Source organism: Diadema antillarum, unplaced genomic scaffold, assembly GCF_040938485.1.
Source record: "Diadema antillarum isolate AM-2024a unplaced genomic scaffold, OU_Dant_1.0 scf00000137, whole genome shotgun sequence".
NCBI classification, from domain to species: Eukaryota; Metazoa; Echinodermata; class Echinoidea; order Diadematoida; family Diadematidae; genus Diadema; species Diadema antillarum.
Window position 1 is genome coordinate 872,762 of NW_027271026.1, and position 26,216 is coordinate 898,977.

At 39.3% G+C, this 26,216-nt stretch overlaps 1 protein-coding gene and 1 long non-coding RNA gene across 2 annotated transcripts; both read left to right on the forward strand.

Annotated features, from left to right (window-relative positions):
- Positions 1 to 829: 829 nt before the first annotated feature.
- Positions 830 to 6,503, forward strand: LOC139721037 (uncharacterized). Its single transcript, XR_011710201.1, has 3 exons — positions 830 to 918; positions 4,893 to 5,010; positions 6,434 to 6,503. It is a non-coding gene; the product is annotated as an uncharacterized lncRNA (long non-coding RNA).
- Positions 6,504 to 12,012: 5,509 nt separating this feature from the next.
- LOC139721038 (WD repeat-containing protein 41-like) lies at positions 12,013 to 25,678 on the forward strand. The gene is made up of 10 exons (XM_071632368.1): positions 12,013 to 12,098; positions 15,400 to 15,512; positions 17,257 to 17,521; positions 18,860 to 18,968; positions 19,579 to 19,788; positions 20,612 to 20,760; positions 21,349 to 21,473; positions 22,047 to 22,184; positions 23,036 to 23,207; positions 24,792 to 25,678. Exons 1-10 carry the CDS (start codon positions 12,069 to 12,071, stop codon positions 24,864 to 24,866), a joined length of 1,386 nt encoding a protein of 461 aa, XP_071488469.1. The 5' UTR covers positions 12,013 to 12,068; the 3' UTR covers positions 24,867 to 25,678.
- Positions 25,679 to 26,216: the final 538 nt, after the last annotated feature.

The following is a 26,216-nucleotide window of genomic DNA, read 5'->3' on the forward strand; positions in this document are numbered from 1 at the left end:
ATAGGTGAACTAGTGAAAAAGAGATGGAAAAGAGCGATCCACTAAAAAAGCACAGACTGAGCTTGTAGACGTGGATCCCTCGGTAAACAATATCTAACCTATGCATGTAACATATACAGAATAAAGATAACGTTAATATGGATAAAAACATCTGTTAACTGTTATGATAAAAAGCATATTGTCAACAGTACTTTGATATACTAGGACAAAACCAATTCAAAATAAGATATCAATATCAATATTGCGGCACAGACCTCGCGTGCACCACATAACACAAAAAATAGGCAGAAGGGGGAGAAGCAAAGAAGAATTCTAAGGCAGAAAAGAAGGGAAGGAAAGAACTCTTTAAAAATTTCTGAAGTTGGAAATCAATCTACCGTAGACTGAAGACTGTGGCAAGGGACCAATCCAAAGTTAGATCGAGAAAAAGATTGATTTCTAAATCCATTAGATCAAATATATTAGATTGAGATTTTCAATCTAATTTTGAATTGGTCCCTCATCTCAATCTAACGAATTTAGAGAGGAGAAGAAGAAAAGGAGAAAAAGAGAGTTCTGTGAGCTTGGTACAGGTGCGCTCTATTGTATACACCAGAGTATAAGGGTTAATTCTCTTTGATCTATGAAACGCCTGCCTGTGTGGCTTTTCCTCTCCCGTTGTTTGGCTTCAAAATAGCAGAAATTCAACGTAGACCCTTCGTGTAAAGATCGGTGCGTGTGACAAAGTGCAACCGCGAATATCGTCGTGTCAGCACGTCGATCCACACCATACCACAGTGCAGTGACTAGATAGATGCAAGCACGAACCATTACCACTGAACAACAGCCATACAGCTAGCTGTGTACGCTTCCGGTAGAAAGAAGTTGATCTTCTTTTCACGTGTTATTTCGCATGTGTATCGGACTCCAAAATGACTAGTGAGTATTTCATCTAAATTATTTACGTACATATTAACTATGGAAATCGTTAAAACTGTAGTTCTGTTGTTTAAAAGTGTATAATCCATTGATCAGTTCGAGTGTCATAACTCCGGCGCATCATTCGTCTCTTGTAGGCCGACGTGTAAACCTTCGCTCACCGACGAGTGTAGTTTCTTTCTGCATAAATACTACTAGTAGTATGACAAATCTCATTCTGTACCAGCCGAGCTGGGGTCGAATTTATATGGACTAGGTAACAACTGCAGTACATGTTGTTGTTGTTGTCTATCAGTCTAGAAATATGTCTAGTTCTGGATCTTTTTGTGAATGGTAGGTCACAGTTGCTCGCCATCAATTAGGCGCTCCAGTGCGGCGCGCAGGTCGAGGGAGGATAGAGCGTGTATAGTAATTACTGGGGGGATTCTCAGCTAGCTTGCGACACATGTTGCCATCGGCATCGCTTGATGCATAACACCTTTTTCAGTCAAACCTAGCTTAGGAGATATTTGGTCTCCAGACAATAGAATACATCACAAATCAAGATGGATTTTGGGAATGTCCATTCAAAAAAGTGTAAAGTACTATCTACTGAGAAGAACTCTGTCTCTAGACTAGTCATTTTTTTTTTTGATCATAATTTTATAATTAAAAAATTATTTCTGAAGCATTTATTGTAATTTGTAACTCATGTAAGCTTGCAAGTACAAGGGATGTACCGTACAATGTAACCCCGGGCCCTGGGCCGGGGCACTCCTTCTACTGATGCTGCCTGGGAGTGAGTGGTAACCCACAGATCTGCAGATGTGTATACATTCATATACAGTTCGACCTCGATTATCCGGCCTCCTTTTATCCGGAAATCTCTATTATCCGGACGCGTTCACGCAGTGAATGATTTTTTTTCTCATCCTAAAATTGAGAAAAATAGTGACTTTAAACTCAATTAAAATTTCTACAAAACTCACACGATTTACCTACAATATTCCCAACAGAACTAACATAAATTCACACCACATTAATATCATCGTAAAAGTATTAAAGGGACTATAATTTTGCGCAGGCTAGCATAGATTACACCACCATTGCGGGGTACGCTACCTGCCTAGCTGCCACTGCACTGGAACAGCAGCTTGGACGGCAGCTATATAGGCCTACATTAACATTGTGTCTCCCATATCCGGATGAGCGCCGGTCCCGACATGGCCGGATAATCGAGGTCGAACTGTACTGTATTCGTATTTATCAAGCACTGAAACAAAAGCCACAGATTGCATCTTTTTTTCAGTGAAATTTTATTAGTTACACATGTACGATGTACAATACAATCTTGTATATACATTGTAATATGAGTAAGAACCTTCGAAAGAGAGTAGCTAGAAGCAGGGAGGTGTACATATCATGTCACCGGATGCTTTTTTTTTTTCATGGCTGTGAATTCCATACTCAGAGCCTCAGAGCAGAGGATGAAATTTCAGCCAAAAACAACACCAGTTATTCACAAAGTCCTGAAAATTATGAATTTAGCAAAATTATGAAAATTATTCACTCCAATTTTTGGAAAATAGACATCAAGTGTACCCCTCTAACAGGGTTCGAAATTGGCGATGGTCCGCTGGCCATTGGCCACCCAAAATCATGTCGGACTAGCTAAAAATCATAAAATTCTGAAGTAGCTAGTCCGTCTGGCTAGCCAAAATATTGCTTCAGTGTCAAAATTGATTCTAAGTAGTCCGCCTGGCTAGTTAAAAAAAAAGTTAAGTGCGACCCCTGAAGCTACATAAAGTTATCTTTTAGCGCAGTGTAAAATCGCATTTTGATTTATACCTGAATTACCTACAGTTGTATGATGATGCCCAGTATGCACTATAGTCAAAGACTTGTAGAGGGCCATTCAAAGGATCCAATCCTGAGCTTGAGGATGATTCCGGACATGATATTTCGTAATGGAATAGTCGACGTCTTTCACATCTTGTCCTTGCACCAGAATCACATTAACCATACCTATGATTCATTGTACATATTTGTACTGAGCAGACCTGAACAGAGAAAATTGGCATATGAGGCTCAAATTTCGTATTGTACGGTAAAAGGTCTTACGTGAACATTTCGAACAATTCACACGATAAAATCTTGTGATAAATCGACGTCTTCTAAATCTGAGGTAAAATGTGAATTTCTGAGCTTTTCTACATTATTCACTGTGTCACATTTTTTTGCGAGTTTTTATTCCCATGCAACGCTTTGCAAGGCTAGTCTACGAAGTCCCGCGTGTATTGAATGTCATTAGTACACAGAGATGTGCATGTCTGGAATTACCATGCTGTCCGGTAATTCCATAGTACAAGTGTACTTGTATATATACCATTTTGAGTACATCAGAGATCACCTGTGTAATGTGATGTAATATACCATAGACTTTGATGTCCTGCTCCTAATACCTACATGCTCCTTCATCATTCATGTTTATTTGTTGTTGTTGTAGGTTTTTTTAAGTACAAAGCTCTAGTCACACATGTATCCTGTATGTGTTTAAAAGCCTTGCCTTCTAATCACAATTCACACGGACATACAACAGTGTACATCTTGCACTTTGATACAGTAGGCCATCAATGGTGGACCGATTATATTTTATTATAACATTTAAAGGGATTTGTTGACTAAAAACTAAGAGTAAAGTTGAATCTGCTATTTAAAAAAAAATAATAATAATAAATGGGCAGCTTGTTTTGTGACCACAGATTGTGGAAGAGTGAAAAGTGTGACGCAGAAGAAATTTACATAAACCATGGTTTATATTTATACAGGGGAAACTCGGTATAACGAACACTGCTATAACGAGATATCGGTTATAACGAGGAAATTTTCTCGGTCCCAAATTTCCTTCCACACAAGTCTATGTAAAATGCTACTCTTATAGCGAGATCGGCTATAACGAAATAACTGCTATAACGAGATAAATTTTGTGACTTCCAAACAAAGAAAAACATAGTCAATCAAACCCGCTACAGTGAGGTAAAGCAAAATGCCTTCGGTAAAGCTTTACTTCGCCTGTGCTATCATCTTCCGAGATTGTAAAGCTTCATGCGCCAAAAACTGTCTTGCACACACATATCATTTTCTTCAGTGCTCTCCAGCTAATACTGCATGTTGAACGTGTAAGTGTGTATGTGCGCGCACACTGATACATGCAGAAAATGTGGTGGGACGGCCATATGTATACATGACATCATTGTGACGTTTAGCAGGCGTTAGGCGATCTGATGCTGTGATTGGCCTCCTACGTAGGGAATTCCCCATCTTCACACACACGCAGTCATAATGTACATACAGAATGTGTCACATACACACACAGCATTGTGCAGACCATATTCAAGCTTTCCACACAACACACACCCATACGATAACCACATACACTGTACCAATCCACAGACGATCTTGATACAATCGCAAGCTATATAAATTTACAAATTCAAACATCTACAATTAATAAGAAAGATATTGGATTTCTTGGCGAAAAACATCTTCTTACCCATAAAGGTGAGTACGGTAATTCCCTCACACACAATTATCAAGTTATCAGTATTGATTGAAATATGATGGGTAGTCCCACATGTGCAAATTAATGTCTTTATGTTATGCATTCTTTTATGCCTACTGATATAACGAGATATCGGCTATAACGAGGAAAATGACTCGGTCCCGACCATCTCGTTATATCGAGTTTCCACTGTACCCCCTTAGAATTTCACATGATTTTACCAAACAGCAGTAGTGATATTGGTTGCACCTAGTGTACACATGTGTGAATTACAGTTGTACCTAATGTGGTTATGTCATAAACTCACAATGCTGTTTTCCCCTATTTTCTGTTTCCTTCTTCTTCTTCTTCTTCTTCTTCTTCTTCTTCTTCTTCTTCGTCTTCTTCTTCTTTCTTTCTTTCTTTCTTTCTTTTTTCTTTTATTCCCCAACAGGGGGAAATCAAAGAGAACTTGCTCGGGCAAAGAATCAAAAGAAGCAGCAAACACAGAAGAAATCTGCCTCTGACCAGACTGGAAACAAAGGAAAAAGCCTGGAGGATAGGAAACAAAGGTAAAATAATCATGGTCATTCATCAATACCAATGGTTGTCCATAGAAAGTGAGGAACATACTGTAGATTCTGTATTTTTTCATCAACACAGAGTGATTACTAGTAGTTTATTTCCAGGACTTGAACGGATCATGCTTCAGTGCAAACATCCTGGTCTCCCTATACGGTATGATGACATAAATGGTACCCCGGTGTACCAAATAAAAATCAGCCATTTCGTTGAATTTTTTTTTTTTTTTTTAAAGGTTGTACCCTGGGTTGCCAAAAAGTGGGAAATTATTTTGGTGCTGGAGCTAGCGCGCACTAGCCACTGCACTGCACTGAAGCACACGCTATTGCTAGCACAGTGTACCCACTGTGAGTGTAGCATGCATGCATAGTATAACATGCAGTGGCATGGGAATGACTATGTACACGCACACACAGCGCATGCATTTCTCTGCGGTTGTCCTCGAGTGGACATGAGGTGGCGCTATACAACGTGGTACCCCGGGTAACGTGTGATGCATCATATACAAACTTGTAGTCCACACACTAGTATTTTGTACACACCTACACTGTACAAACATGTGTTCAAACTGTGTGAATATCGGTACATACGCCCTTGATCACCACTGCTTTATTCTGTTTTGCTTTTAGTGTACATTGGATCTCTCGTGAAATTGATTATTTTCCTGAATTACACCTTTTTCAGAGACAGATTGTTCATTGACACCTTGAAGGAAGACTACGCTGTATTGGCTCACATATGCTCTTTGTCCTGCTATTTGAATGTTCAAAACTGCCAAGAAAAATTATGCAAAGCAAACACAATGGGACATGTATCTGAATCAAGCAAATAAGACAGCATAATCTGGTATGCAAGTTTTCAGGCAAAACCTGAATTCAGGCCCTGGTAGTATCAAAGTTCAGGCCCTTTCTTGTAGAAAGTAGCTTCATTTAGAGGTACAAAAATGTATTTCAGGCCCTCTATTTCATTCTAACTGGCATCTCTGCATTATTTAAAAGTATCAGTGTATTTGTAATAGGACATACAACTGAGGTGAGATTTTGTAGAAGACAGTAGTTACTATGATGAAACTGTGGTCCATATGCCTGCTGCCATTTAACCTTTTGTTGTACATCAGCTTGACAGATGTTTATTCATATTCATTTGCGTGTAACTGTCAATCTTTATCTTTCTGTATTTCCCATTTAGACAAGAGAACTTTATGATAACATCTTGCCTTCTCTTCATAGTGCATTTCAAGAATGAAAACTTTTGTTTCAGTCTGTTCCTTGCAAAATCAGCTCCATCACTAAATGCTCAGGAAGTTGAGAAAAGAACTGTGAGATGAAATGCAGCAGATATTCATTGTTCAGTGTTGACTTTCCAGGGAGTATGCATGTCAAGCTTTTTTTCTTTCTCTTCTTATTTCTCCAGAGATGCAGACATCATGAGACAAAAGCAATTAAAAGCTGCCGCCAAGGCATCTGAGCAAGGAACGTCAAAGGGCAAGTAATGGAGGAGCGCATGAGAGCACTGAACAAACTCGTCCTCGAGTCACGGCTGGATTGCAAAAGGAAAAGGAAAAGAAATATCAACGTTTAGATTGAATAGCAGCAGTCAGCAGTGCATCACACTGAGTGCCACATGGAACACACCTAGTGACTAAAGATGGAACGGATGCCAGCCGAAGGGAAGGATAGCTATCAAGGGTTACCTCAATCGTAGCCTATGTTGAATTTGATGATCACAATGCTTTACCTGTTTCAGTTCTTTAATGAATCTGCATTTCACCTCAAGTTAGACAGATTTGTTTTAGGTTTGTACATGCTTGTTCATATAGTTAGTGAACTTCAAATGTCTCTATTTTGTGTGGTGTTTACCTTCAAACATCTTAATATTTTTTTCCCCACTCTTTAGAATTTTGATGCAGAAATTGTATTTCAGGAGACTTAAGAGCTACAATGTACTTTGTACTAGTCAGCAGCAATAAATATCACACAGGAGGTAGTATGATATGATTTTAGTGTAACAGCACACAAAATTAAATTCAATTACCAACCTTTCTTCTTTCTTTCAGGATATGATACAACATGTAGACCGAGATCCCTGATGCTTTGATAACTGATGTTTGATAAATTTGAATTGTTAAGATTTGCAAATATCGCTCTTTAATATTATTATTTTGTTGTACTCATTCAGAATCACCTTTGAAAATGGTTTAGGAGATGCAAGTATTTTCAGAAAATGCATCTTATAGATTTTTAAGGCAGTTTTCTTAAAAGGAATTTGGGATTATAAAGTTGTGACCTCTTTGCATATTTTGCCTGAGGGTCTGTCGTATGTAGATTCTTTTATTTGAGCCCAGTCAGCTTAAGTGAAAACTAAGTTTCGGTAAGTGCTGGAGAACCCGTCTAGCACCATTTCATTTTTACTTGCAATGTATCGAAAGAGTCCACCAAGAAACTTACCTGGCTGACGCGGTTTGCCGGAATGATGAGTCGATTTGGAGTATTTTGAGAAAAATAATAATAGTAGGAAAACCGACTTTTATTCCAGAAGGCTCCAGACTAGCTCGGTCTCGGGAAAAATTCGACCCTACTTCAGACAATTCACACGCAGTAAGTGATCGCCACATTCTACTGGCCACTGCAAAGTACCAAATGAGGCCTAACTGAATGAACAGGAAAGTGCGTGCTAACGTAATCCTGTACAAAACACTTGAAACAAAAATGATAGCGCGCAGTCTTCAGTTGCTGAGACGCGCTGTCTTTGGAGTTTTTGTTGTTGTTTATCAAGGGCCTTTGATTGTTTTAGAGGTGCTTGATAGGCGCACACTAATTTTGCTTGCGCGCAAAAGAGGTTTTTGATGCGCGCGTTGTAGCAACTCGGACCATTACTGCGAGTAGCCAGAACACGAAGCGCTAGTTTATACAGGCGGCTCCCATAGGACAACACTGTACAATCAGAGGGACAACCATTATAACTCATCCCGCCGTCAAAGTGAAGCCGAGTTATCCCCGAGTCCGAGTTTAGCCTGACCCCGTTCGGGTAAGTTCTGAGACTGAACCTTTTTGGTTAATATTTCGCATTTTCGTCGTTACCCATCGAATATCTTGTAATAACATCGTTATTCTGCACATTTCCTAAGCATACGTTCACATTTGGGAGCGAAATTTGACAACTTTTGCAGGCCTACCAGAACTTTGTTTGGGCTTTAATGTCATAGAACTTGTCATATCATTTCATTTCACATGTTATGGTGCATGAGGCTGAGCCAGTCGGTCACAATTCTGAGTACAATCCCCAAAGCAAGCATTGATCATTCAGGATAAGCAGTGCCGTATGTCCTGGTGATGGTAGTTGGCTCTGAGATACTCACCACCTAATGTTTGCCAAGCTGGCAAAACAGAATAGTCGGTTAGAAAATTAATGTTCAAATCTCACAAGAGGCTATTGTGTATCTCCACCCGTCAGTGTCATAGCTAAGGAGGGTTTGCTGCATTTTTTTCATAGCCCTTTCACCATTTCTCTAGATTGTTTAATTGTACCTGACACAACCATTTGCCCTGTTTTGAGTTCTTTTTTTTTTTTTTTTTAACTTGTAGATATTTTTCACAGAGACAGTCTTTTCCTGCTTTTGAATACATGACCTATGTCACTTGACACCCTGTACATACCAGATTTTTATCAGATCATGAATTTAATTGCAAAAAAAAAGTGTCATCATTTCTGAAAACTGTTCAGGACCACAACTTGACAAAGGTCACATGATATTCTGGAACTGGGTTATTACTGCTTCAGTAGTTAAAGCGAGTGATACACTATATTCAATGTGGCTTTTGATGAACTGTACCCCATTTTGTTGGACTATACAGTTGTATTAGTTCTGTAACATAGATATACACTAGTAGGCCCTATGCATGGCTGGCGCCACGTTTTCGGGGAGGGGGCCCACTTTATACTTTTGGTGCCTCTTCCAGGTTTCGTCAGTTACCAAGCAAAAAAAAAAAAAAAAAGAAAGAAAGAAAGAAAAAAGGCCTTTGGCTTACCATGCTCATACTCAAAGGTTTCAGCCCTCCTCCCCCAAGTTCCGCCAGCTGTACCATTTGCTTGCCCTGCATCATTGCTCTGGTGTGTAAAAAAAAAAAAATCTCTAAGCATTGGTTACACAAAGCGTAGCATTGACCCTGAGGTGCAGAATTCATAAATGCTGCCTATTATGAGACTGGCCTTTATCAAAACAATCTCAGTTGTAAGGTTGTGTAGACAAATTTGTACCTAATGTCTGTGCATTGTAATGGAAATAGTGAAAACATACTTTTAAATACGTATAACTTCTATTCCTACTCCCATGTATGAATGCCAGCTTATCCTGTTTACAATCATATAATCATATATTTATGTTGTACTGCTCAACTACCAATGAAAATTAGTCATACATGTGTTTATCAAAATAATGGTGAGCAAACTGGTAAGGTGATGACCACTTCATGTCTGTACATGCATGTATTTATTTCTCTTCAATTTGGATATTTGGCATGATCAAAACCCACAACTAGATAAATGTGTTTGCTCTGTACATGTATATTTGCTACCATTTTGCAGGTTAACTTTAATATTTTGAGTGAGATGATGCAGACTGGTATCATGTAATATTTTCATTCATATCTCCTGCAATGGTACCATAAAGAACACTGGTAGAGAAACAGTAGATGTCATCTTCTTAGCTGTAAAGAAACTGTATATTGATGTATCTATGCTGACTAGCACTCTATCTTATTTGTAATGTGTAAAGAAAATAATTAGTTGAGCTTCAGTTCCTTATTGGGTTCACATTTACAACCAATGGCCAGCTATTCTCTTTCACATTTTACCATGTTTTCTCTAAGAGTGAAATCACTTCATGAGACATGCCAATAAAGACTCATTTACATTTTTCTTGTAATTCTTGGCTGGCCATTTCTCAGTGTTTTAATGATAACTACCTGGCAAAGTTTGAATACATACACTTCTACACATAAATGTTTTGTTTGCATGTCACATCTAAAACATTTATGTGTATTCTACTATGTTCTGTGTAAATACTATATGTGTTTATTTATATGTACACACACACACACACACACAGACCACACATACAAATCTCTCTCTCTCTCTCTTTCTCTCTCTCTCTATATATATATACATGTATAAATATATATATATATACATGTACAAATATATACATATATATATATATGTGTGTATGTATATTATATATACTGTAAAACATGATATATTCGCGGCACAAAATTTTCACGAATTTGAACCGACAGCCTTTTTCGTGGCACGAAATTTTTGTGAATTGCCACTGGCGTTCATTGCATATAGTGTAGACAAGAAATTTCGCGTGCATTTTAATTTTCGCGAATCTTTGCACTTGCGAAATTAAAATGCATATGAACACTCCTCATTTTACAGTGTTCAATAATTCCTGGTACATACATGTAATTATCTTAATTTTTGTGTAAATACTATGTATGTGTATATTCATATCTACACACACATACAAATCTCTCCTCTCTCTTTTTTATGTATATGTGTGTATATGTGTGTGTGTGTGTGTGTTTATGTATATTATGTATATTACATAATTCAGTAATCTAGTACATGATTATCTTGATTTTGATCTTATCACACTGAAACAGGGAAATAAATATCTCAGATATATCTCACAGAAATCTCTATATGTTTATATGTATGATATATATTATACATATATATATATATATATTATTTATATATATATATATATATATATATATATATATCTGTGCGTGTGTATGTATATAATACATATACAGTATACATGTTCATTGTGTAAATACTATATGTGTATATTTATATCTATACATCTGTATATATACACACACACAGACAGACCACACATACAAATATGTCCTCTCTATGTATGTATTTATATATATTTATATGTGTGTGTGTGCATGTGTATACAGTAATTACTAATACATGATTATCTTGATTTGGATCTTATCGCACTTACTAAAACAGTGGAATAAATATTTTGCAGATATCTGTTTAACAACTTGTGGTTCACGTTGCTGCACAAGGCATATAATCCTACATGCAGATACAGTGGAATTCTGTTATAACAAACTCCATAGGACTAGCAGTTTTCTTTCGTTATAACTGAACAAATAAACAATAAGAAACATAGAGCAAATAATGATGTGGCTTGAATTTTTACTTCATTGTAACCGGAATTTTGTTATAACTGTGTTTGTTACATACATATCATACATGTGTATATCAACAATAGTAAATACAAATGTGTTTGGGTCTGCCTTGTGCACTGCACTCAAAATACATGTACTTGGTGGGAAATTCCATGCTGAATGAGTTGAGAGGAAATATTTGTTGTATCAGAAGCAACTATATGACCATAGCAGGGTCAGATCCAGGAATTCTGTAAAGGGGAGGCGCCTTTACAAAATTAAAGGGGACGCACGCGCCCCCCCCCCCATTATTTTCTTTTTATTTCTTTTGTTTTGGCCAAAAATAAAGAGGGGGCGCATGCCTAGTGCACCCCCCACTGGATTCGCCACTGCACAGGTACACCTCCATATTCATTTTGGGCAATTTATTAGTGGTACTCTTGTGGTAAAAGTGAGAGAGCGAAAGAGAAATGCACAGTGTACCATGATCCCTGAAAGTAGGGCCTAATGCTATTGATTTGTTGCTTTTTTTTTTGGATAAATTCGAACATAATATTTCTAATGCAGCTTGTAATAAATATTTGTAACTTTGTCTCAGTGTACTTTACATCACGGCACTCCCTTGAGGAGCGAGTAGATGGCCACCGACGCAAATGATATTATAGCTGTACATACACTGCACGTAGTACGCAAATAAAAGTACTCGTACCCTCGTCTTTTTAGTGTCTCGAATCGAGACTACATATTGGATCACATGTACTGTATGTTATTGTTATTGTTGGTGGAAAAAAAAAGTGTCACACCAGTGGTACTGCTCTGGACGGTCTAACTGTTTAGTTTATCCCGTTTACCGAATGGCTAATGGAAGAAGCAAGATGTCGCAGGTAAATGCCAGTGTGAAAATTAGTGGCAGTTTTTCTCATAACTTGAGCTGCGGATTTGTGCTGATGGGTGTAGTCGTAGATGATGATAAAATGTCGAGGTGGCCGAAAAAACAGTATCAGTCCGATATATGTATATTTGTGTTAGCACCCGCCAGACGTTGGGTTAGGGTTTTGGGTTATGGTTAGGGTTAGGGTTAGGGTTGGGGTTAGGGTTAGGGTTAGGGTTAGGGTTAGGGTTAGGGTTAGGGTTTGATGGTTATGGTTAGGATTAGGATTAGGGTTAGGTTTAGGGATAAGGCAGACTAACCCCGGGCAAGGGGCGGGCCCGGGCGCTTCATTACACGGTCACAATTGTAAATTACTGCTCGAGCCGAACGCTTCACTTTCGGGCTGGTCGCAATTACCAGACGGACTTACCACCAGACTTCAGTAGCCTAGGTCATAACAATTTACCACTGGCACTGCCTGCTAGCTAGGTTTCTATTCATAGAGTGACTAGACTAGAGTCTAAATTTAAATTAGCTATAGAATCTAACGTTAGGGGCTAGGGCCTAGCCCTAGGCCCAAGACCAGTGTGTTGTCTAGTCTCTACCCCTCTGGAGCTCTTAGTAGTAGTAGTATGTATTAATTTTATGCATAGTTAAGCAAATATACCATTAAAGCAAGTGGCCCAATGTTTTACATCTTAAAAGAGTGTGTACAGTTCTGGTCGAGGTGTGGATTTAGCATTTAACGTTTTGCGAGATATTCAGTCCAGAAACCAATATATGAGATGTCAAAGAGCATGCAATTCTTAGGGGTATCACTATCAAAAGTTTATTTGATGAAAATCGATTTTGAAATGGCTGAGATATCCAAAAACAAGGTGAAACAAAGAGATCCTAATAAAAGGCGTGGCCTGTCGCCTTTTATTATTATCACTTTTTTTGATATCTCAGCCATTTCAAAACCAATTTTCATCAAATAAACGTTGAATCCTTCTTTAAATTACATGCTCTTTCATATTTCATAAGAGGTTTCTCATTATCTCACTTAGGAATGTTCAAAACGTGAATCCCCACCTCAACCAGTGCTGTACAGTCCCTTTAAAGTGCGGAATCAAAATAGCATGCATGATCCATACGCTTGTGCTGCGACCATCGTTCGAACGCCTGTGACACCGGGTGACCGTGTTCGACATTCCCGACGTACGGCCCCGTGCGCTCACCCTGCCTATGTGAATGTATTAGCGTGCGTGCCACGTGCGGGCGAATCTCTATACATAGTACATCGCACTACGAGAGCGCGGTACTCCATGTACTCCACACGCTGTCCGAGAGATGCAATGCATACACAACACGTTGACGAACCTTGGTGCTACCGCAAATTCTGGCACGGGTGGAATGCAATCGTATATCGCATAAACGCTCGTTATCTCAGAAACAGCTGCCACCATGGCTGTAGGTAAACACGCTGTACAGATTCAATGCAGATAAATGGACTAGTAACTTCGAAACTTGGAATGAAACGAGTCTATATGTGTTGCTGTGCAACTTTACTTACCCGTTTACTTACCCGTTGAACTGCTTATGCGAGTTGACCTGGGAGGGTCGCGACAATGATTTCAGGGGTCCGGCGACGTGGCCCACTGTTGTGCTCTTTGGAACACGTGTGGAGGTAGTTGCATAGTTTGAATTTCGCACTTGATATGCGCCATTTTTTATTCATGAATTTCAGTGAATTTTTATTTGTAAGAGTGGTCTATTCATGGAACCCTGTTGAATCAAGGGCCACTTGCTTTATGTCACTGAGAGCCTCTTGTTGAAATTATTGATTCCAAAGTGACAGGGACAGCACCATTTTCTGAGGGGTGTAAAGCAAGTTACCCATTTTTCGACCGCCTAAATTGTGGAAGCAAAATAGCGTGCATGATCCGAACGCCTGCGCTGCGATCATCGTTCGAACGCCTGTGTTCATTGTTCGACCCTGTATGTCCATGCTTCAAATTCGCGACGTACCGCTGTGTGCCGCCTATGAATGGATTAGCACGTTCCATGCGCAGACGAAACTGTATACATCGCACTATGAGAGCGCGGTACTCGATACTCGGTACTCAGTCGAACCGTGGCAAATATTGCAAATTCTGGCATGGTGGCATGCAAAATATAAATAGCGCGTAAATGCACAAGTTATCTCAGAAACTGCTGCCACTGTGGCTGTAGGTGTACATGCTGTATACATTCAATGCAGATAAACGGACTAGTAACTTCGAAACTTCGAATGAAACAAGTCTTTATGTGTTGCTATGCAACTTTACTTTCCTGTTACTTACCCGTTGAACTGCTTATGCGAGCTGACCTGGGAGGGTCCCGACAATGATTTCGGGGGTCCGGCGACGTGGCCCACTGTTGTGCTCTTCAGAACATGTGTGGAGGTAGTTGCATAGTTTGAATTTTGCATTTGAATTGCGCCATTTATTTTAAGTATTTCAGGGAATTTATATTCGTAAGAGTGGTCTATTCATGGAAACGGTCAAATTTAGGATAACATGCTTTATAGAGTAGTGCTCATCCTGTCACCATCATGGTCAGTGATACGTGATTTCACCCGAGGCTCCAAGTAGTGAATGATTTTTTTCTTTCAAAGTATATTTTATATCCTCAAACATATCTTTTTTGAAAGGATAATGAAATGTTTTCATTTCCAAATGTTGCTCTAGTTCAGTTGTGTGTTTACATATTGCAGCACAGACAGACAGCATATACCTAGTTTAGTGGATGTGATTACACACAATGGTCTATGATCACGAGACTGATGCCGACAGCACTCTGCTCATGCTACCCTGTATCGGTAAATACAGGGTAGCATGTGTAGTTTGATGTGTGTGCCCACATGCTACCCCTACTACACATATTTTGCCCTGGATGTTGATTCTTGTTTTCTAGTCATCTTAAGTGCTACTTTAGTACAATTAGATGCTAATTTATATTATGAAACTGATTTATTTCTTTGTTCATGTAGTAAGTAAAGACTCTTAAGTTGTGAATAGGAAGTGAATATACAAAAACAAAATATTTTAAATGTAACAATGGAAGCTCTAGCTTGAATGAACCACATGTAGACACATCATGATCAAAGCACTTTGAAAGTGTTTAAGTCTGCAGATTTTTATTCCAATGTCATAATTTTTCAGCCCCATCCATCAGCCAGTGGCAAGCAGATGGAGGCAAATTTTTGGTTCCTACTGTTTCTTCACTGGATGAATCTTATCTGGATGCCCAAGAACTTTTGCTGATTTTATCTTGTGTGCATCTTTCCATAGAATCAAGTGGAAATCCTCCAGGATGATCAGCCCTTGAACCCCTACACAGAAATCCAGATTCTCCCTGATCACACAGACTTGATCAAATTTCTTCTTCAGATAAGCGAGAATAAGTAAGCATAAGATGTATTGTATGACTGATTTTTTTTTTTTACCTAGTGACAAAGAAGCAGAACACCTGACCTCTGGTTAATTTGTTTGTTTGTTTTTTTTTTAATTGTTTTGTATCACCTGCAAAAATCTCCCACCATCCTTTATTTTGCCTGTACATCATTTTTATTTGACTATTGTACAGTGGACTGCCATTATAACGAAGTCCTTGGGACCGGCAGTTTTCTTTCGTTATATCGAAATTTCGTTATAACCGAACAAATAAACAATAGAAATACATAGAGTGGATGACATTACAGCCCTAATTTTTACTTCGTTATAACCGGAATTTCGTTATAGTTGTATAACCGTGTTCGTTATAACGGGAGTACACTGTATAACACGATTTTAGATCGTTACCAAACAAGCTGCAACAAAGACACTCGCTCACTTAAGCATACACAAGCAACACCACCAAATTCATTAGTGTGGATGTTTCTTTCCAAATTGCAAACACTTTGCAAAAACATATCAATTTAAAACGAAGTACTTATACATTACCCTGAAGATTAGGTTCATTTTTATGCCTCCGCCAACGAAGTGGCCGGAGGCATTATGTTTTCGGGTTGTCCGTCCATCCGTCCGTCCGTCCGTCCGTCCGTACGTACGTACGTACGTCCATCCCGTTTTGTTTTTGTCGATATCTCAAGAACCGTGAGGTGGTTTTGCATCAAACTTGGTATGAGGGTATATCCTGGGGGGATAATACTTTGTTTGGATTTTAGGATCACGGGGTCAAAGGTCAAAGGTCACTGGTTATTTTGTGGAAAAAAAGGTTGAAATTTCATGTTTTTCTCCATATCTCACAAATGGTTCAAGGTATCTTCATGGAACTTAGTATATATATGCATGTACCGATGGGCAGTGATTATCTAGGGAAGTTGGGGGTCATGGGTCAAAGGTCAAGGTCAACTCCTCAAAATATCCCTACTTTCCTGATATTTATGCACTGCCTGAAGGATTTTTTTTTTTAACTTGATGTATGCATTGTATAACCCAATATATATTCTGTGGGAAGTTTCTTGCCAAAAGGTCAAAGGTCAAGTGAAAGTGCTAAATTGCACTTCTTCCTCCATATCTCAAAAGTAACTCAAGGTATTATCATGAAACTTACATGTTTTATGCATGTTCTACCTAACAGTGATTCTCTTTGGAACTGTGAGGTCAAAAGTCAAAGGCCAGGTTTAGATAATACTATTTTACCATTTGATACTGAAATTATACTTTTTCTCAATACCTTGAAAATTACTCAAGGCATAAACTTATAAAAGGGTCAAAAGTCAAGTAAAAATCATCAGTTCCCCCAAATACCTGCACTCTGACGTTTTAATCATTCATCCAATTGAACCTAGTTCTAGGAAAGTGAACATTCAGCACATTTGTGGCAAACCTGTCATTTTAATATTTTGCCAATTGTGTGAAACTTTCATCACACATTGTCAAGACATTGTACTATAGACCTATTAGGAGAGCCATGCATTATGGCGGAGGCATACACCAGTCGCCGTAGCGACATTTCTAGTTTTCTTTCTGTTCTATTCTGAACAAACTTCGTAGGGGTTTGTGTTTGAGTTGCGACTTCTTCCTTCTACAAATTTCCAGTCTAGAGTGAAATACAAAATAATCATTTCAAATGGATGTGGATTATTGCAGATAATGTAGAGAAAGGACGAAGGTCATATCCTATTACAATAAATATAATTGCAGGTTCTTGTCGGTGTCGGATGACAACACCGGTATCATATGGGACATCATAACCTGCCTGAAATGCAGCATGCTGGTGGGACACACCCGACCAATTACATGTGCCACCCTAGTGGAGCCCACCAGTGATGACAGACCGCCGGGTGCGGAAGTTCCTCCCTCCAGTCCCTTCCTCCTCACGGGGTCATCGGACAAGACCATTAGGCTGTGGAGTACAGAGACGGGTACCTGCCTTCGAGTGATCTCCGAACACAACGCTACCACCAAGGTGAGGTGTTCTACATGCACTTTGCACATGAGGTGGAGATTGGTTGAGAGCAGTTGAGAGAGTGACAACCCAGAGCTTGTCAAAAGATCTCACTTCTTTTCTCAGAGAGGAAAGAAATCAAACCCAGTTTGGTGGGCCATATAATACCGTATGTCCCCCAAAAAATTACAACCAGATTTTCACATTGATAACCCCCAATATGATTAAACTGTGTACGTGCTACTTCAGGGTCTTAAGATATAACATCTTAGCTCTATTTTGCAGAAAACCCATTCAATTTGGTTAAGTGGTCACAGAGAAATGTGGATTGTTGTAAGGCATGTCATGGGTCTGATTCTTCCAAGTTTAGCACTTGGATGCTCTTGGAACTTCATATTAATGTGTGAACACAATGGACAGAACTTGGAGGGAAAGGATTCCTGACATGCTCTACAAAACTCCCCATTTCTCTTTGACCACTGAAGCAAATCGAATGGGGTTTTCTGTAAGATGTGGGCAATGAGATATAGTTTCATACCCTGAATTTGTATTTAGATTGATTCACTATTTTTAAAGTTATCATTGTGGAGGGTCCCGTTGTAATTTTTTGGGGACATACGGTACACTGTATATATGTTGCCTTGTTCTCCGGTTTCTAGCTGTAGGCAGCGAATGGTGTCAAGCAGGTACATTGCTCTGTATAAAAAAAAAGTGAATTTTAAATACTTGTTTACATTTTCAGTTTACTCATCAGATTTTTTACAGTCTTTGTACTCTAATATTTCTCATCACAGACCATGGGCTGTCCTAATGGTTGTAGTATTTTCATGGCATTAAAAGGGAACATTGTACACATCAAGGAGAGCATAATTGTAGGTGAAAATGGTGGCTTTTACCACCATGCTTGAACAAACGATGTCTACTCACATTTCATGTCTGGGAAAATGAAAAATAATGCAGGCACACAAAAGAGAAAAGGTGCAATTCAGGAAATATGAATTTGGTTCATATTCTCAGGCTTGTGGAGGATCCTATCTAAACATCAGGGAATGCAGAATAGAGAAAATAATGCTGCACATGAGGGCTACTTCTATATGTCTATTCTACAATTTTTCTTTTCCCTGAAAAGGATTATTTGAATTTTACAGAAAGTTTCAAAGAAAATTTTGTAGGGATATGTCAGCTTTTGATCTGTCTGTTTCAGTTCAGTTTAGTAGATGTTTTTTCCTCCATAAATGTATGATGAGATATTTTCAGTTCTTTTCTTTTCTTTTCTTTTCTAAGGGAAGACAAATCATTACTCAGAACTAACATGATTTATTACTTCAAAAAGTTCCTTGTGGTGTCTTCTTATCCCAGGCAATACTAAGCTTCCCAAAGAGTGGTCTGTTTTGCACTGGAGGGCAAGAACTCTTCCTCTGGAATTCTCAGAGACAGCTGCTACATCAAGTCAGCCAAGAATCTGAGGGTATGTATCTGGAATAGAACCACACCCTGTGTAGAAGCTTTTCATTAGGAATATAATGCCATGGGGAGATCATTTGCAACATGAGTATGATCTTTCCATGAAAATGACAATATGTATTAATGCATGAGGATGTTGGAAAAGGGGATTGCTGTCTCTTTCCCTATCATGGAATTTTCCTTCCCAAATATAAAGTGATGTAACAGTCTATTTGTGATGCTGCTGACAAAGTTTATATAACTACCCTGTGTTTTTGCTGCTGTACTCAGAACTAATAATATAATTTATTTCATCTAGCCCTTGTAATATATTTTCCATTTAGAGGAATACTTGCTTGTTATAAAACAAAGAGAGGTTATACAATTGATTCAAAAGAAACTCAAGAGGGATTGTGATTACATTATGAGTACAAAGCAATGACTATGTTCAAGTTATGCTGAAAAGGAAAACATCCCCAAGCCCAGAAATTGAGAATAGGTTGAAGGATCTCTTTAATGCACAAATGCCCTTTGTCAACACAAGAAATGAATATTTATTGAAAAATAAACACATCCATTGAGTTTCATTCTTTTACTGCAAATTGAGCTTTTTGAGCTTATTGCTTCTTATCCAGCTGGAAATAGTGACTGTCCACTCGCCGACATCAAGCACATGCTCGCCATCCCAGATGACCGCTTCATCGTGGCGGCCGGCTGCGCCCTGGAAGTGTACGCGATAGACACACAGATTGGTCAGCTAGGGGTCACCTCCTACCAGCTGAGAAGGGTCAAGAAGCTAGCACCCCAACACAGGGAGGCGGTCATGTGTCTCACCAGTGTGTCAGGTAAACACAGTGTGTGTAGAATTCTTGGTATCGCCAATGTGCAGAAAACTTCTGCACATGCTGAAGAGCCCTGTCACAGATGCACTGTGGGATTCCTCGGTGCCATTGTCGCTTCCAGTTGTTTCATGCATGTCACAGTTCCTATAAGATTCATTGGAGTTATTTGTCTGCTTTTCCATTGTTAGCGCACCTTTAAAAGAGTTGAATGTTTCTAAAGTTTACTGATTCGCGGTCGCCAGAGTCATGGTTCACTACTGCAAGGCGTCAATGTGCTGGTCACATGATGGAAAGTGAAGAAATCTTCCACAAAAAATACCCCTGGATAATTAAAGACAGAACATGACCTGAGTGCATATGCAGCCAAAACCAGGGCAGGTTTGCCCCCAGAGCCATCCCATAATGCATCTCAAACGCTGCTCTGCACACGGTACGTAGGTATTGGCAATACCAAGAATTCCTGGCAGCCAGTTAGGTATACTCACGTCAACTCCCACTGGTAGACCTGTCATGGGTTAAAACTCCTTCTCCCGTCATTAACTATTTCCATAGCTATCCTCTGACTCTCTTTTTCCCTAACCGTATGTCCAAGTGATTATACATATTTTGTTTTTTTCTTCTTGTATAATACACAAAGAAACCGATTTCTCAAGTTTCCCTCTACCGTTGACTCCTTGTTTGCTATCAAAAGGTAAATATGCAATCATATCGGTGAAACGTTTCATACTTTATTGATTGTCATCTAAATAAACCATGATGATACTATTGAAATGTTATTGATTTTTTTTTTCTACTGGTATTTGATTTTTTGTTTGTGTGTGTATAGACTCATACTTTGCATCAGCCTCACTTGATGGAACGGTGAAGGTGTGGAACACACGCACCCTGGGGACCTCACGGCAGCTAAACCACATCAAGGATTACGAGAGGAACGGCTTCCCCTGGTGTGTACGACACATGCTTCCCTTGGACAAGGTAGGCTTGCTACAAGGATGTTGACTTGCTGGAAGTAGTGTCACGGAAAATCTTCACAGTTGGGTTTAGAATTCTATTGCTAAAGCCTAAAGCCCCAGTCACATGTACATGCCGGATCACCCCGGATCTGATCCGGGGTGATCCGGGAGGGATCCTCGTAGATGCCTTTGGCACCTGTGGAGGTCCCAGGAGGTCGGTGTAGGTCCAGGGATGTCCGAGAGGCCACCATGGCAGTTTTTTTGAGCTCAAAAACATCCGGCGTCATCTGTGGACCAATCCCACCACCCCAACCCCCCCCCCCAAAAAAAAAAGACAAATAATCAACAACAACAACAGCAAACAAGCAAACAACTCAAGTTGAAGGTATGCATTATTCTCAGTTGCTTTGACCAACCCAAGTGACGTAACAGTTGATAACTTTCATAGTCGGGAATGTACAAATGTTCTAACCTCTTTCAGAGAGAAATCTATACATCCCTGGATGTCATATAAATCTCCTGGATGGAACATTCTCTATGTCCACTTCCATGCCAGTTATGATCAATACAATATCTCTCTCTCTCTCTCTATCTATCTTTCTCTGTGCAGAATCATTTGTGTGTGACAATAGGGTCTGGTCTTGCCATCTTTGACATCATCAGCGGAGACTGTCTGTGGAAGCAACTGAAGGCGCATTACTCCAAGATCACGTTTGTCAGCGTGGTGTACGATGGGTGAGCATATACTATCCCTTTCTCTTCTGCCGCCACATAGGAATTTCTCCGGGAAAATCATTGGGCGTGGTTCAGAAGAGAATTGTCAGTAGTCATTTTGTCGGGTTGTGTTTTCCCCTTGTCACACATGAACTTTGAGTTTAATAATGACTGCCTGGAGTGCTGCTCAAAATGTAAAGCATTTCTTGGTATTAGATGTTTTACATTGCATAAAAAATTAAAATGCACTTGAACATTTCTAGGTCTACAGTATATATATATATATATATATATATATATATATATATATATATATATATATGCATACATACATATCTATCAAATATATTCAATATCTTATATATCCTTTGTCATCACTTGTCTCACCTGTAGTACCTACCTAGGATGACAAGAGCTAACAATAATAGTCTGATACTATCAGCTTCATGCAACTGTGTGCAAGTATATGTTTCCCTCTCTCCTCATTCTATCCCATCACTCTGGTCATATTGATACTCAGCTGTGGTATATGTGAGATGATAGTTGATATAAAAAGTGCATCCCGACCGATAGTCGATATAATTGTGATGATAGGAAATTCCTGGCCACGTGCTCCGAGGACGGCATGGTTAGGCTGTGGGGAGTGGACACCAGATTGAAAGTGGCTGAGGAAGGAGACTACAGCGGGGAAGAATTTTCTCTGCACAAGTTTGACAGCATTGTACAGGCAAGGTAAGGACATTCAGGTACCATTAAAGTTTGCAGGATGTTTGCCAGGACTCTGATGGAAGGTACGCCTGCATTCTCTGAAGGGAACTCTACCCTATTCAAGTTGACTCTGATAAAAAAAGAGTCAGATAAAGAAAAAAAAATCATGAATTATAAAGAAAGTAAGGAATATAAGAGAACTTTAAACATTGTTGCCCATGTTGTCACAAAAGGGTGATATTTGTCATAATCACATGTGCAAATTAGAAGAGATGATGTCATTGAATTTCCATTTGACATGTGTGCAAGATAAAGACAGTGCATTCTTTGCATCAAAGCATACAGAGTCATAATGATTCAGCAATGATGGCTTTTTAAAGGGAAGAAAGTACTAACTGAAATACTGTAGGACTTGTAAGCATTGACTTCTTAAAATTTCTAAGTATATGCCAGTGGTAGGTGTATGATGCAATGGCATCTTCTTTTTGTTCAGTTTGCATATTCAGTTTTGAGGGATATCACTTTTCTGGTCAGATATATGGTATGAGTGCATTGGGAAGCCTGGGATTTTTGGATCAGATGGCTGTACATTAGTGGAATGAAATTGATGATACATGAGTTAAAACCAGGTGAAATCTACTATGAAGAATTGTGAGTTAAAGTCAGTTGCAGTGGTAATACTCGTCAGAGGTATATTTACATTTGATTGTCAAACATGGTATGAATAGGAATGTAGGCAGAAACATTGCTCCACATTATGCAAATCTGAAATATGTTAGGGCTGGGGAAAGAGTTTTCACCCATTCTGTGGTGTCAAATCTCACAAATCAGACCTCAGCAATCTGTTTCTCCTCCCCCCCCCCCCACGATTCCAGCCGGCAGTCCAAGGAGACGAGAAGGCTGTTCCGAAGGGAGGAGTCTCGGCCGCCCATCCTGTGTCTGCAGGGGGAGTGTGTTGCCCACTCAGGGGCTGTCCAAATGGTGCTGGACTTCAGGGAGGAGGGAATGGTGTCCTGTGGAGCCGATGGACTAGTCATTCTCTGGAAGGTGAGTGCAGCTCCATGATACTTGAATAGTGATCCTCCCCACTCCTTTAAAGACACACAGATCCTTGGTTAAAGAGGGCTTGTAACAATATTGAATCCGATGCTTATGCATCTACTTTGTTCCAAACATCCGAATAAAACTGATTCGTATGTGATCATGTGAAAAATGGCCAAAATAATGTCAATCTGCATTTGTCTCTTGATTCAACCGTTGTTCCTGGCTGGTTCAGCATTCGGCGAATCATGAACGATTATTGAACCTGTACCAAAGAGAGCCCATGCAATATGCACCCACGATCTACTTTTATAGACAGTTAACTCTTTATGTGCCACGTTCGCACGTCCGACTCAGTCGACGGCGTGCCAACTTGGCATATTCTGCTCAACAAACAAAGCCGCCAAGACCGATCGATAAACCGCTAATTACTGCTAATCCTGCGGCACAATGAAAGCGTTTCTCGTGCTTTTGTTCCTCTCATATACGGCTTGCATTCTATGTGGTAGTCGGCTATCAAGCGATGTTCCCAACTAGATTTGCTCGTAAATTCTAAGTTTCTGTCACGGTTTTATGTGCAGAAGTCATGCCTTTACAGTAATGTAGCAACTGATCATTCAAAAGAAAAATTGAAAAAAGATTCGTCATACAATTTATATCGGAACGAAGTTTGACATTCCACTTTAACTTTGCCTACTATTATGCCCATCTTAACAGAAATTTGTAGAAGTTATACAAATTGGAAAAACAGAATTCTTTCTCAAAGCATGACTACCTTCGTGCCTCAGAATAACGTGGCACACAGGGGGTTTCCACCATGGCACATAAAGAGTTAACAAACTTAACATCATTTATCTTTGTAATGAAGAAGGTGGCAATTATCGCTCCATTCAACAGCACCCTCTTGAATGCCAGGTCTGTGTGCCTTTAAGCCTCACACACTTTCTCTTATCGTGCACATACAGAGGTTGGTAGGGTAAATTTTTAGCTAGAGTCATCAGCTAGGAGTACATTATCAGTGAGTGGGACAATCTATTCACTTCTCATGTTTTGTAGAAAGCTGCAGATTCCTTGACAGATTCATTTTCCTATTTGGTGACTATAGAAATTATGTGAGTTCTAGTTTACACCTCTTTAAAATCCACATCATACTTGAACTTATTGAGCCAACAAATGCCCAATGAATTAAAAGATTTGAAGATACATTTGACTGTAATAGTTTTTTAAATGTGTTTCACATTCTTTGTATTCATTAACTATTCGTAGGGATTCACAGAGATACGCTGAAGCCAATTTTTTATTTTGAATATGTCTCAGAAGTTCTTTCAATATTAGTGAGTATAAATTGATAGTGTCTTTGTAGACTTATGCGTCAATTTCATATTTCTTCACCTTCCTACAACTGTACTTCTTACACTATTCTGTGTGTATTTATGCGAAAAATGCATGTTCAAGAGTTGCTTTCCTCTCCAATTAGATGTGTTGTAAAGATATTTATTTGCATTCAATACAGAGAACTGTTTCTTGTACAATTAAAAAAGGCATTTCTTGTCCTGATGCTGTTTTTCTCCTGTTCGTAATCGTATTCAGGATGGCGTCACAGAGAGCAACAAGAGAAATGATGTGATCCGGGAGATGCTGCACGCAAGGAGCGGACTGTTCTAGGTGGCACAGAGACTTTGAATAATTGTGACCTTGATACACAGGACATTCCAGTAGGTAACGGAAGTTTCAATATGGATGGCTAAATTTACACGGGACCGTTTCTCTGTTACGTGTGTTCAAAGTTGGCCACGGAACAATGGTACAAGACTTTTCTCACCATGTACTTAAATGCTTATGGCAAACCCGTTCCATCCTCCTGGAATTCACAACATCACCAGACAGTTTCAGTGGGAGAAGTTTGTATTTTATAATCTTGTAGCTCATCGGAGCCCAGTGGCTTGAGTGAGCTATTGCAATCATTTACCGTCCGGCATCTGTTGTCCGGCGTTCATTGCCCATCGTGTGTCATAAATTTCAAATTTTCTTTGAGGAGCTCAATTATGCTTCTTAAAATCACTCTCCTGCAATTTTTTTTTAAAGGAGCTCAATTTTTGTTGTTGAATAAAGTGGGGTCAGTATCTTTAAATGAACATTTTGGCTCCCCCACTCATAATGGTTTAGAAAAAAACAACAACAGCAGCAACCTCCAGTCCAAACCCAACTCCTTGACCCCAATATGATAAGTTTTGTTTATGATACTGAAAAGTATATTCTTCTTCATGCAAGTTAATATCGTCAGGGGTCAGTTGAATGTGAAAAATTATCAAACTTATTTTTCCAGTAAAGTTGATCTGCTCCGAATTGTATTTGCAGACAGTAGCTACGGTGTGCAGTAGTGATTCCATTGATTAAATCAGCCCACGGCCAGACCTTTAAATCCTTCTTTGTTTATGACCCGAATTCACAAAAGTGGATTAAATTTGACCAAAAATTAACTCGTGGGTTGCATGCCCCGTGGATGCTTAGACCTAGGTTACAAAGCTGGATGAGTACTTTGTCAATTAATAACCAAGTTGCACCTTAAAGTTGGGCACTGCTTCATCACATCACAGTGACATAGCCCATACAAGCTCACTGTAGACATAGATCTATGTAGATCTATTGTATCTGTACTCGATCTACATCTACACCCACTGTAAGACTAGAGGAAATCTTCGATTAGTGTGAATTAGAACATCTTTCTAATTTCAGTGACGATGGTCCCAGGCTTTCGAACAATATGGCATCCTGTTTCATCAAGATTGTATATGTCCCATGCTTCAAAGCCGTGTTGATCCATTACTCTGGCAAGGTTATTGTCGAAGAGGTCCACGAAGTGATGATTGTACGCAGTAGCTCAAGCTAATGAAGTTGCCTCTGGAAAGGTTATGGCAACTCTTGAAACCAACCAGAAACTTTTCTCCTGCATGTGTTTTAGTACCAAGACTTGTCCCACTCTCTGCAAACTTTTTCAAGTCAATGAGTGCTTGG

Bases quoted from the DNA above. Each gene is read 5' to 3' on its own strand.
- LOC139721038 (XM_071632368.1), top strand. From the start codon at position 12,069: ATGGCTAATGGAAGAAGCAAGATGTCGCAG. The intron at 20,761-21,348 runs GTAGGCTTGCTA...TTCTCTGTGCAG, and splicing joins ACATGCTTCCCTTGGACAAG to AATCATTTGTGTGTGACAAT. The intron at 22,185-23,035 runs GTAAGGACATTC...CCACGATTCCAG, and splicing joins GACAGCATTGTACAGGCAAG to CCGGCAGTCCAAGGAGACGA.